Source organism: Macrobrachium nipponense, chromosome 1 (genome assembly GCF_015104395.2).
Source record: "Macrobrachium nipponense isolate FS-2020 chromosome 1, ASM1510439v2, whole genome shotgun sequence".
In the NCBI taxonomy this organism is placed as follows: Eukaryota; Metazoa; Arthropoda; class Malacostraca; order Decapoda; family Palaemonidae; genus Macrobrachium; species Macrobrachium nipponense.
The window spans coordinates 98,137,304-98,150,237 of NC_087200.1; the positions used below are offsets into that span (position 1 = coordinate 98,137,304).

The 12,934-nt window shown below is 35.5% G+C and overlaps 1 protein-coding gene across 2 annotated transcripts in view; it reads right to left on the minus strand.

The window, feature by feature from the left end:
* The window catches only part of LOC135219503 (metalloproteinase inhibitor 2-like), a 267,035-nt gene that overhangs the window by 25,386 nt on the left and 228,715 nt on the right, over positions 1 to 12,934 (minus strand). For both annotated transcript variants that reach the window (XM_064256325.1, XM_064256324.1), the window contains exon 3: positions 4,005 to 4,087. In XM_064256325.1, the coding sequence (XP_064112395.1) occupies positions 4,005 to 4,087 (83 nt within the window). The remainder of the gene's footprint in view (positions 1 to 4,004; positions 4,088 to 12,934) is intronic.

Here is a 12,934-nt window from a genome sequence, read left to right on the forward strand (position 1 = left end):
GTTGATGGTTGAAAATGAAGTACATTTGAATAAAGAATCAAGCTATTCTAATCAGCACATATAATGAGTAAAAATTATATGACTCAAGTACGAAAGACATACGCATACATATGAAATTGCAGGTACAGTGTGAAAAACAACCATTACGTGCAAGATCCAAAACAGTACCGGAAAATTTGTCTATAAATAAAGCTAACTGTATTTACGTATTAGGTTAACCAGATATTAAAGGGAAGAATTAGCCGTTTATTAATTACAAAGGGTTAGAAGAGTTAATGCAGAAAAAGAAGGCAGCCAAGCTCAGTGACAGAGTAATTATGAACGAGAGGTAGTGAATTTTGACTCGTAAATTTCGATATATGCCAACTTCTTGATAGATATGAGAAGGTAGCTGTTTACAGAAACTTTCCAAAAAAATTTCCACGTGAGAAAATAAATAAGACTACATAAATTAGTGAAGGAGAGTAATAACTTGGCCCTAACTGCAAAACTAGCAGGTGTACAGTACAGGAAAGAACTAAGTGGCGATGGAAGAATGTGGAAAATGTGAGGATGGATGCTACTGAAGCTCGGCTCACTTAAAAAAATGTGAGCTGAAAAGTGTGGTATATATCGGGTTTCCTCCTTGTTAGAGGAAACAATATCTTAAACTAATGATAAAAAAAAGCATAGGCGAGGCTAGTAATGACTCTCCTGAATGGCTAAAAAGCAGAGTTTAGGAGGACAAGTTTTAACAAGGATTTGAGTGGGCTAGTGGAATGGAATGGAATTTGGGACCAAGGCCCAGCACTGGGACCTATGAGGTCATTCAGCGCTGAAATGGAAACTGAGAATATAAAGCTCTGAAAGGGGTAACGGGAGGAAAACCTTGCAGTTGCACAATGAAACAATTGTTAGGATAGGGTGGATAGCAAGATGGAAGAAAGAGGACATGAATGAATGTACAATAAAACAAATGAAAGGGTTTGTAGCGAGGGGCCAAAGGGACTGCAAAGAACCTTAAGTAATGCCTACAGTGCACTGCCCCCCTACGAGGTGAATGGACTACTTAAGGATTTAGTTGGTGTTGTAGGGAGGAAATTGGTGAAGACAGATTTAGAAAATTGATAGTGCTCATAAAACAAAACTGGAGGAGAGAAATTTGTCAGGCGTACTCATATAAAAAATTAAAGTGGCTGCAATGATACAAAATCGAGAAGAGTGGATGGTTGCCTTAACACGATAATCAGAAATTTGCTGTTGAATACTGGTTCCATCAGATTAGTAGTAACAGAAAAATCACGTGAAGTTGCCAATCAGAAACCTGTGGTTTATAAAACAAGGTAGGTTCAAGGAAAAATAAAATAGTTGAATTTGGTACTCTGATACAACGACTCAATAAGAGAATAACATGGGAGCTCTTTTAGCTGGGAAGAATGACTGAGGACAGATTCAGGATCCATTAGTCTCATTTTTAAACTAACATGGAGGTCAAATGATGAAGATCCTATATGGCAAGCACCGCTGGACAAGTGTGTTGGTAAGGAGAAGATGAGGTGATATTCAACATAGGGACGGCCACAGGCCAAACTTCAAATATTGAAGAAAAATTGGATATGAAATGAAGAAATTAATTCCATTAATTATGGTTTTAAATACTGCAACAGACCCTCAATCTGTTATGAGCAGAAATAGGTCAAAAAGATACCCCAGATCCGGAACTCGGAGCGCTGGCACTCATAAAACACACGTTCTTTTGTACATGCCAAAAAGCCATTAACTTCGGCGACTATCGTTAGGCAGAATGGTTATTATGCGAGAAAGAACAGAAAATAAAGGGGACAGTAACAAAAAAAAAAAACTTCTGTAAAGGCCCGTCCACACGGGTCAGCTTTGCTCGATGTGACCAGAACTTTTCCGGCTTCTGACGTCACATCGAACACAGTTCGTCGAGCAAAGCTCGACCGTGTGGACGGGCTTAAAAAAGCTGCAAATGAACAGACGAGGGGTAAGAAATAATATAGTGTGGTTCGACACTTCTAAATAGCATTACAGCACTTCAAAATAGGATCAATCCACAACAAAGTCAGGAAGACTTTCCCTGTTTTACATTAAAACGATATGAGGCAAACATGGTTGCTGAAGCTCTACAAAATTAGTACACAAAAATTGTGGGGCACGATGTCCCTTTAAATTGAAGGTGACTAGCCAGGAAACAAATTAGCAGTGGTATATATATATGATGGTGATGGTGGTGATTTAGATTAAATTGGCCATATGGGTAGCTGTAACAATAAAGAGTAGCCCATAACACTACAGAGGGTAACAAGTTTCAAGACTTTTATATGTTTACCAAGGTAATCATGGTTCATAAATGGTTACAACAAAGCACGACGAATTTTTGTTGACATGGATGAATGAAAGTATTATTTGACCTTTCCAATTATACAACAGGTAGGTACTCAAGATAGTAATCAAGAGGGTAGGAAAGGCAAACCAACACATGCCCCGCGGTAAAGCAGATGAGTGAGTACTATTCATCTGGAAAAGGCTTAGCTAAAAAGAGGTTTGACTAAAATGGGTGAAATCCTCCTGGGAATAGGGGACAATACGAAGACTTGCAAAGGGAAACCACTGGTTAGTGGGAAGTCTGTTCAGTTATAAGCAGTACGATACGTAAACAACAAGATGTAAAGAGTGCTAAGAAAAACTGTAGCATAAAAGCAGACAATGCTGGTTAGTTTGGCACGAATAAAAAAAATCTTCAAGACACCAGCAGAAATCTATATAGTGGATGAAGTAAGTGATGCTAGGTTTGTGAACCTTTTTGGAAGAGAAAAAGAATGGAATTAAGTTCTTAAATATATTTAAAGTACTCAACGGATGCTAGGATAGTTATAACAGACATGGTTTCCAGAACTATTTAAAGAACTGCAAATGGAAACAAACCTGCAAAAACCAAGCGACAATATAAGGAAAGAACACAGGGCTACCAAACATAAGAGTAACTTCGGAAATGATCATAAAACATGAAGACTCTATATACGGTAGGAGATGTGCAGCGCTTAAATTATTAAAGTCTACTTTCCACGCCCCAGTGCCTGGGTTTTGGCCTTGAATAATATATCCATATATATAAACATATTACTTGAAGATATGAGTTCACAGTCTATAGCTGTAAATGGATAATAATCTACGTTCATTGTCGAGGCAACTTCAAAGAGGCATATTTGTAAATGCAGAATGCGGCGGCAGGAAAACAGGTTTTGAGTTTCAAATGGCAGTTGACAATAGTAGCATTTGAGAAATAACGGAGACCTATGCCATAGAGGGATTTTCTCTATTTTGTACTCAAGTATAAGAAACGAACAAAGAGGCCGTTGAGCATTAATGGTGTGTAACTGGTAACATGATGAGCATTTTGATATGTTGATAGTAAGGCTTCTTTACTGAAATAAATAGAAGCTGCCAAGATTGTCAAATGAACGAGCAAAGCTCACAAAAAGAATTCGAAATTAACTTTACAGAAAGCTAATTTGAAGAGACTGACATGGGTTTGGGTGGCAGTGAATGGATCTTATTCAATGACAAGATCTTGAATAAAGCCGATTCATAGATAAGGTTATGACGGAGACAATTCCCAAGAATGTCCTTTATTTGAGAATCTCTCTCTCTCTCTCTCATAGAAAACAGCAGGCAGATTAAAGAGAGAAATGATATCATATGGGAAATTACAGAGGTTCTCTGTATAGATAAGACAATGATGACTGGGTATTAGAGATCCTGGATGAGAACTATGAGAAGGGAGGCTGGAGATTTGTGGAAGTGAAAGCACAGGAAAGATGTGAATGGCAGAATTTCACAGAGGCCCTTTGCATCGCACGGAGTAAAAGCGCGGCCACGGTTAAAGGCAATGGCAATGATACCGAGTTCACTACCAACGAATTTGCCATTTTATTTAAAAGTTTTAAATACCTGTATCGACAATAAAACTTTTTTATATTCATAAAATTTTATTACTTTACCTTCAATATCCTCTTGACCTTGACTTTGTATGCAGTAAGGCCATCTGGCGTATGGGTTACTTTCCTTACGCGAGCAAACACCACTGGAAGAGAGAACAAAATGTACAGATTACAATGCAGTATTAACGTTTCTTGCATTTTACATATTACCCTTCATGAATAGTATTTAAGAAAGTAAAAAAAAATATAGAAACAAAAGTAAATTTAGAACGATACAAAACTTTTATTTTTATTTCGTAAGATGCTGATACGAACTATGATGCAGATGCAAATAAAAAGATGAAACGATGGTAAACCCATGGATGAGTAAACACAGATATCTAAACGAGTATAGCATAAAATGCAAACCACCATATAGTATACCCCCATCACGTACATCACAGAGACACCAACGATTTTCACTAAATGGATCAGGAGGGATAATGAGAAAAGACCACAAAAACTTGATAGAAAAGTTGAAGATATCGTTTTACTTCGAGAAAGACTGGGAAGCCAGTTTGCTCACTAGTACTTATACTCGTATTTACTTTATTATTAAAGGTCTTGGTTTGTTTATTTACAAGTCATTCATATCCAGTGCGTAAATACAATAATAGTATTATAGATATAATGCAGTGCTATTTTCCTCATTGTTTAAATTGAAAAATATCATGATGAAGGTTATGATAATTTAGGCGTACTACAAATCTCTTGTCCCTCATAGGAACAACCAATGTAGCTTCCCTGTTTCACAACCAATCTGTGGAGGATAGGTTGCTATTCGAAGCTCTTTTATCACGAGGTGTTGATGTATTAATTTTTTATACTATCAAATGCATAAAGTTGGCAATCGTTGTTACGAAGATGTAGAACAAATTCCATTTGAAAACCTTACTCCCACTAACAAATAAAGGCAATACGAAAACGTGCTGAACAGATTTACAGGCCTGATCAAGTCTTACAACCGCAACAATGACAACAACAGAAAAAACTTGACAAGTGAAAAAAAAGTAATTTAACTAATGATGCTATTGGGTGACGGCCAATACACGCAATCTTATCTCCCATTGGTTGAAATTCCCTAGAGGTGCCTTTGGTCACTAAACAAATACATGGTTCCAATACTTTCTCACTTAATTAAGACGTGCGTATGGCACTAATGAAAAGACCGTCTTTGTTATCTTGTGAGCGTAGAATACAGTTTAAGCTCTGCGATCATGATTAAAGAATGTAGTATGTCTATATATATCATACATACATATATATTATATATATATATATATTATATATATAATATATATATATATATATATATATACTATATGTGTGTGTGGTGTGTGTGTGTGTGTGTGTGTGTCAATCAATGGACAGATAAATATAAGATTTGAATGTGTATCAGTCGCTACTTGACATGCAAGGATTATCTGGATCTATTTCTCTTCTGTTCTTCACTCCTTCTGTGGATTAGGTGCCGTCAGTGTACCTCATGTCGTGCACTGTAGGCCAAGGTTTTGCAGCGTCCCTTCGACCCCTAATTGCACCCAATTTTTAGCCTTTTGCTTTACCTCCATTCCCGTTTGCTTTCTTCAATCTTCCTATCCATTCTCTCTAACTTTCACGGTAACCGTGGAGTTTCCTCACAGTTCCACCTTTAGATCTTCGTACTTCATCTTTGTTTTTGGATCCCACTCCAACTCCCTCTTTTATTCTCTGCTCTGAAAGTGCCTCATTGCTTAGCTTGGCAGCCTGCATTTCAAAAAATCAATCATTCTATCCTTCTACAACACAAGTAGACTTGTCCCTAAAATAGTAGATAGTGGTTGTCCCGTAGACTGAGTAATTTGCTTACTCCATCTACCAACAGTTATTATTATATATATATATAATATTAATAATATATATATATAATATTATATATATATAATATATTTATATAATAATATATATGTATATATAATATATAGATATAATATATATAATATATATATATAATATATATATCATAGTTTTTCCTTAACATAATGCAAACTGCTCATTCAGTGTTTCATGTTTTGAGTGCAATAGGAATAATGTGGAATATAGATGAAGGGATATGAATACCGGTACATGTATTAATAACAGGAAAATGAAAGTGAGTCTTGCTGACAACAATTACGATGGTCCTGTACATCATATCTAGCATAAGAGAGTACAACTCGATTAAGCATCAACTGTTTTTAATTTATCTTCATACAAAGAAAGTTAGATTTCGAGCCAAAGCAGCAAAGGGTATCCTACTAGTTTCTATTTTTATGGGATACTGTATTTACAATGTCTAAAGCCTAATTGTAACAGATATACAAGCAACATCACCCTAATAAGAGGTAATTGGCAATCTAAGACGCAAGCCTTAACGGAAAAGTCTACTACAAGCCTTTTAGACTCGAAGATGAATTTACCTGCAATACAAAGCCATATTTGTAGAGCTAAAGGGAATGCTCAACCCTCGGATTGGCGTAATCTGGCGACTTGGAAAAGGTGTTTTACATAACTGGAAATAGTAAAAGGTCTATCACGAGAAGATTCGTGAAGAGTTAAGTTGAAATAATGCGAAATGTGCAAGTATAGCTAATTCCGGAAGCTACCGTCATGATAGTTTTATGGAAGTTGTGAAAAAAACTTGAATGTCAAAGCTCCCAACATTAATTGCTTTTTCTATAAGCCTCTCTCAATTACCAATATTACGCTACGCAAAGAAGGTGAAGTTTCTTTAAACATTTCAATTTTGTTTAATCTCATACACTGAACAAGCGTGCTGCGAAGCACTACGATCTTGGTAAGTCAAACGGATGGAAATCCTTATTTCTGCACAGTATAAAAGAATGGTTTAATCAAATACACTGAGCATTCGTCGGTCCCAAACCGACTTCTCATTAAGAGCATTTCGACTGATGGAATGCTGAAGACTTACTATGGTTCTTGCAATGGCAAACAACTCGACAACGTTCTCCCGACGAGATATGTTCGATCTGTGGTTTTTGTGTCACAATTTCATCTTGCTCCAAGGCTTGAATCAAAAGCACGTGACATACTATAAACAAGAGAAAGACAGATAGACGATCTCCTAACCTGTGCATTATCTATCTGTACTAAGTTTGACTGGGATTCCTTAAACTGTCTGAAGAATTACAATGACAAGGCAAGTGTGGTAGACACAGACGGACTAGCAAGCGTACCATTTTCTCTCGTGTACATCTATGATGCTATGCACGATGTCCTTCTACTAAGTTTGGCTGATATCGGTTAACCCTCTTACGCCGACTGGACGTATTTTACGTCGACATTTTTTGTCTCCCGTGTGCCGACTGGACGTATTTTATGTCGACTTACAAAAGTTTTTTTTTAAAATTCGCGGAAAAATACTTATAGGCCTACCAGCCTAAAACTTTTGAATCACGCGCCTTGGGGGATGCCTAGAGTTCACGGATCAAGGCGTTGTTTTGTTTACAATCGTTACGCAGGCGCAAAAGCGCGAATTTCTTTCTTGCCGCACTAAAAAGTATCTGTGACACATCTCGGAAATTATTTCGTCACTTTGACATAATTTTTGTACCATTGTTAATTAGCCGTTACATGAAGTATTATATATGAAAATGTGCGCATTTTTATGTGGAATACAACAATAAAATACTCATGATTGTAGCTTTTATCAGTTTTGAGATATTTTCATATAAATAACGATAATTGCCAAAATTTCTACCTTTGGTCAACTTTGACTCTACCGAAATGGTCGAAAAACGCAATTGTAAGCTAAAACTCTTATATTTTAGTAATATTCAATCATTTAACTTAATTTTGCAACTAACTGGAAGTCTCTAGCACAATATTTCGATTTATGGTGAATTTATGAAAAAACTTTCTCCTTACGTCCGCGCGGTAACTCTTCCGTAAAAAATCATACATGCGATTGTGGTAATGTTTGCACCATTTTAAAATTAGCCGTTATATAAAGTTTTATATATGGAAATGTGCGAAATTTCATGCACAATACAACTAAAAACAACCCATGGTTGTAGCTTTTATCAGTTTTGAGATATTTTCATATAAATAACGATAATTGCCAAAATTTCAACCTTTGGTCAACTTTGACTCTACCGAAATGGTCGAAAAACGCAATTGTAAGCTAAAACGCTTATATTCTAGTAATATTCAAGCATTTAACTTCATTTTGCAACAAATTGGAAGTCTCTAGCACAATATTTCGATTTATGGTGAATTTATGAAAAAAACTTTCTCCTTACGTCCGCGCGGTAACTCTTCCAAAAAAATCATACATGGGATTGTGGTAATGTTTGCACCATTTTAAAATTAGCCGTTATATAAAGTTTTATATATGGAAATGTGCAAAATTTCATGCACAATACAACTAAAAACAACCCATGGTTGTAGCTTTTATCAGTTTTGAAATATTTGCATATAAATCACGATAAATAGAAAAAAAACCACGTTTGGTCAACTTTGACTCTACCGAAATGGTCGAAAAACGCAATTGTAAGCTAAAACTCTTACAGTCTAGTAATATTCAGTCATTTATCTTCATCTTGAAACAAATTCGAAGTCTCTAGCAAAATAATTAGATTTATGGTGAATTTTAAAAAAAATCTTTCCTTCCCTCCGTGCGCGGATTCTCCGCCACAAATCTCCAAAATGCGTACGTCCCATTCTCGGAATATTTGCTCCGTTTCATATTAGGCATTTCATAGAGTTTTATATATGAAAATGTGCGCAATTTCATGTAGAATAAAACGAAAAATATTTGAAGGTTGTAGCCTTTCTTATTTTCGAAATAATTGCATATAAATAATATATATATATAAAAAAATTCGACATTCGGTCAACTTTAACTCGTCAGATATGGTCGAAAACTGCAATTGTAAGCTATTACTCTTACAGTATAGTAATATTCAATCATTTTTCTTCATTTTGAAAGAAATTGGAAGTCTCTAGGACAATATTTAGATTTATGGTGAATTTTTGAAAAAAATATTTGTTTACGTCCGCGCATTACGAATTCATGCATCATTTTGTGATAATATTTTCTCTGTGTTGCTTTTATCGTTTTACAATGTGTTATATACCAAAATGATCGCAATTTAGTGTACATTACAACGAAAAAAAGTAACTTGTTACCTTTAACCGTTTTGCGCACAGCGCGATTTGAATACAATTATATGAAATCGTTTTTGCGCTATCTATATCGCATTATTTATATATGATAATGATAATTTTTTTCATTTCTGATGGTTGCATACTAAACTTCAGCCAATGACAAGAAAAGGAGCCAAAAATGAACTCTTAATCTTGAAAACTAAGCGCGCTGTGATTTTTTGAAAAAAATATTTTTTCCGCTTCCGCGCTCACTCTGAAACACCTCCGGCACACGGGAGACAATTTTTTTTTTTTTACCGCTTCGGCGTAAGAGGGTTTTTTGTGTATGAGTTGCGAAGGCAAGGTGAGTGTGGCAGGCTCCTTCCAAGCCCATTTATGCATGATTGCCTACCGTTCCCGAAAGTCTGACTTAAATCCCTTTAACTGCTGAGAAGTTATGACAAACTAAGCGTGACAGCCGCACTAAGATCAAAAGACAAACAAACAAAGGGAAAAAGTAAACTTATCCTAATTTTGTCTGTAGAAGATTAATAAAAGGTAGACAATAATGGCAGTTCTGACATAAAGCAATACATCGTAACCAATTAGGTGCCACAATAAAATAAGGAACAGTAACGATTTTATAAGTAAAATGAAAAGAACATTTCGTTTAAAGATATCCACAGAAACCGATTACTACTCAACATATCCTTTGACAAACCTAATAAACAGAAGAGAATTTAAACACTTAATTCGGTAATCTACTCAGATGAAGTCTTATCACTGGAAGCGTTCCGAAGAAGGAGTGGCCCCGAGGAGCAACAATGAGCACAATTACCGCCAGAAGAAACAGTTGAGAGAGAGCTCAGGCTGGGAAGAACTACACGACCGAAGCAGAGGTCGGCTAAAGCAGCGAAGGGAGCTATCATTTTACGACCATCCCAAGACCATGTTCCTTGGTCAATAGATTAACTTGGTCGTTCCCAATCTTATATAAGGAAAATACTAAATAAGACGAACTTAAATGCATAAATATAGTTAAACTATATTTACGCATTTAACAATAACTAATATTTGGGTCAGCTAACACTTGGGCAAACTTACGATCCTGATACTGTTGAGAAATGTACCTTAAACTAATCGATCATGTTTCTCTTCAAAAACCTCAAAACACCATATTCCTAATTTCTCTAAAACAAATTATGAACTGAAACATTATTGACTATATTCTTTCTCATATTAGAATTGAAGACATCCAAAAGATATCAAAGACAGCAATGAACATGAGAGAAATATGAAACGAAATCATTATTTGAAAATCATGGTAAATAAATTCTAGTGATGGTCAAAGCAAATACGCATCACCAGATAAATCAGTAACACAATGGAAGCATTGAATAACTGAATGACTGGCTATGATGTAAGTCGGGCATGGAGAACAAATATAATCAGTGTCTGTTATTTACAAAACAAGAAGTTTAAGAGAGGAAGAGACAAAAGACGCTTGTATGAATATACATATGTTGTAAGTGTGTACGTATGTATGTATATATAAAATTAAATTAAAAATAATATTTAAGGAACCATACTTTGACAAGGCATAAAAATAGTGTTAGTGATAAACTCTGCTAACGAACAAGAAAACTCATAAACATACATATGTACATACATGCAAATACACAACGCACACACACACACACACACACATACACACACACACACACACACACACACATATATATATATATATATATATATATATATGTGTGTGTGTGTGTATGTGTGTGTGTGTGTGTGTGTGTGTGTGTGTGTGTGTGTGTGTGTCTGTAGGAGCGCATAAAAGAAAAACTAGAACAGCTGAATCCTACTGCATCACATATATATTTAGCAGCATCCTTATTTGAGACAGGGGAGAACGCATTCGCCCTGCAGAAGAAAAAGAGGGAAGTCCGTCTTAACAATCGAGCCACCTTGAATGGCTATCCCGTATAAATATCACAAAATGATGACAAATGACTTGTCCGGGAGATCAGTAAATTAAGCGTTTTGAGAACGGGATATTAAGGAAGTTTCCATTCTCGCCTTATTGATATTGGCAATGCGTCTTCCCTGAGACGTTCAGGGAGAGAGAGAGAGAGAGAGAGAGATTTCAATTTGTTTATTGACACCAGCAAAATGTTTTCTCACACGAGGAGAGAGAGAGAGAGAGAGAGAGAGAGAGAGAGAGAGAGAGAGAGAACGCAAATAGTTCTAAGCGGTGCTGCAACTATTTATAGATGTTAATTTTTTTCGTTTTTTGCTTGATAACAAGGACACTCTTACCACACGACGGCGATATCTATCAAAGGACCCACAACTCACTAATCCGAAGTTCTCTGATCGTGCAATAGATTTTTGGCAATTTATCTTTTTCGTGGCACTTTTGTTTTTATTACGACGACCCCATATGTTAAGGTCGACGTCTCAATCAGTTTCTTGGACCTCGATTAGGAGGAAGATGGTTGCCAACTGCTGAGAAACTGGATCACTAAATTCGTCATTTATATGAATACTAAAAACAAAGATATTTAGAGCTTGTTAAAAGTTAGCACCTGAATTTTTCCGCAGAATTAAGGGCAACGAAAACAATTCTGGTCTGTTGAGTCTGAGCGCTTACCTATGCAGCATTTCAGTTCACGAAAGTTCTGCACTTGACAGCATTTTCGTTTCATTGCCAAGTCATTGTGGTAAGTAGTTCCTTTTGTTGCGTGCGAGATCGTCCGATGAGAAAGACAGCAGGGAAGCCATGCAAAGATGGCTGATACGGCCCAAGAGACATCCTCATTTCGCAAGAAGCTCCCACGAGAGGCTGTGTGAGCAACCCGAGGTCACCTACGCCACTATTTCCATCGCAGCCGCTGATTTTTCTTTGGCATAAAGTAACTAAATAGAACTAACTTAATATCTTTAAAAAAATTCCATATTATGGTGCTAAAAAGACAATAAAACCTTATGAAAGTGAAAGCCTGTTTGATAATACACATTTCTCCATGAAGCCTACTGGCGTCCTCGGAGTCTAAATTTAAAAGTAAGAAGCTACAACGTTACATTTCGTAAATATGCAAAAATATACAGATGCACTAGTACTACACTACACACACACATACACACACACACACACACACATATATATATATATAATATATATATATATATATATATATTATATATATATATATATATATAGTCACTAGTGCATCTGTATTTTTTCGCATATTTACGAATGTAACGTTGTAGCTTCTGACCACACACACACACACACACACACACCACACACACACACACACACATATTTATATATATTATATATATATATACTATATATATAATACACTATATATATATCTATATATATAATTATTATAATATAATATATATATATATATAGACATATATATATATATGTGATATATATTATATATACACATATATTACATATTATATAATATATTATATATATATATATTATATAAACTATATATATATATATATATATATATTGGATAAATAAAAAAATAACACTATAGGTAAGAAAAGTGTTGGGTAACTGCTTAAGCAAGTAAGTCTACATGTAAAAAGCAAATAAGAGGATAGTTTTTTTTTTCCTCCACAGGGTTCATCCCTAAATCAAGGCTGGAGGGGGAACATGGCGGCAGCGACAGAGTGCTTTTCTCTGGAGCCACCCCCTCTTAGGAAGCACGAAATCCTGATGCATAGCAAGTGATACAAAATGTTCAGTATTTTCAAGATTTAACATGTATGCCAAATAATAAAAGAATATTATT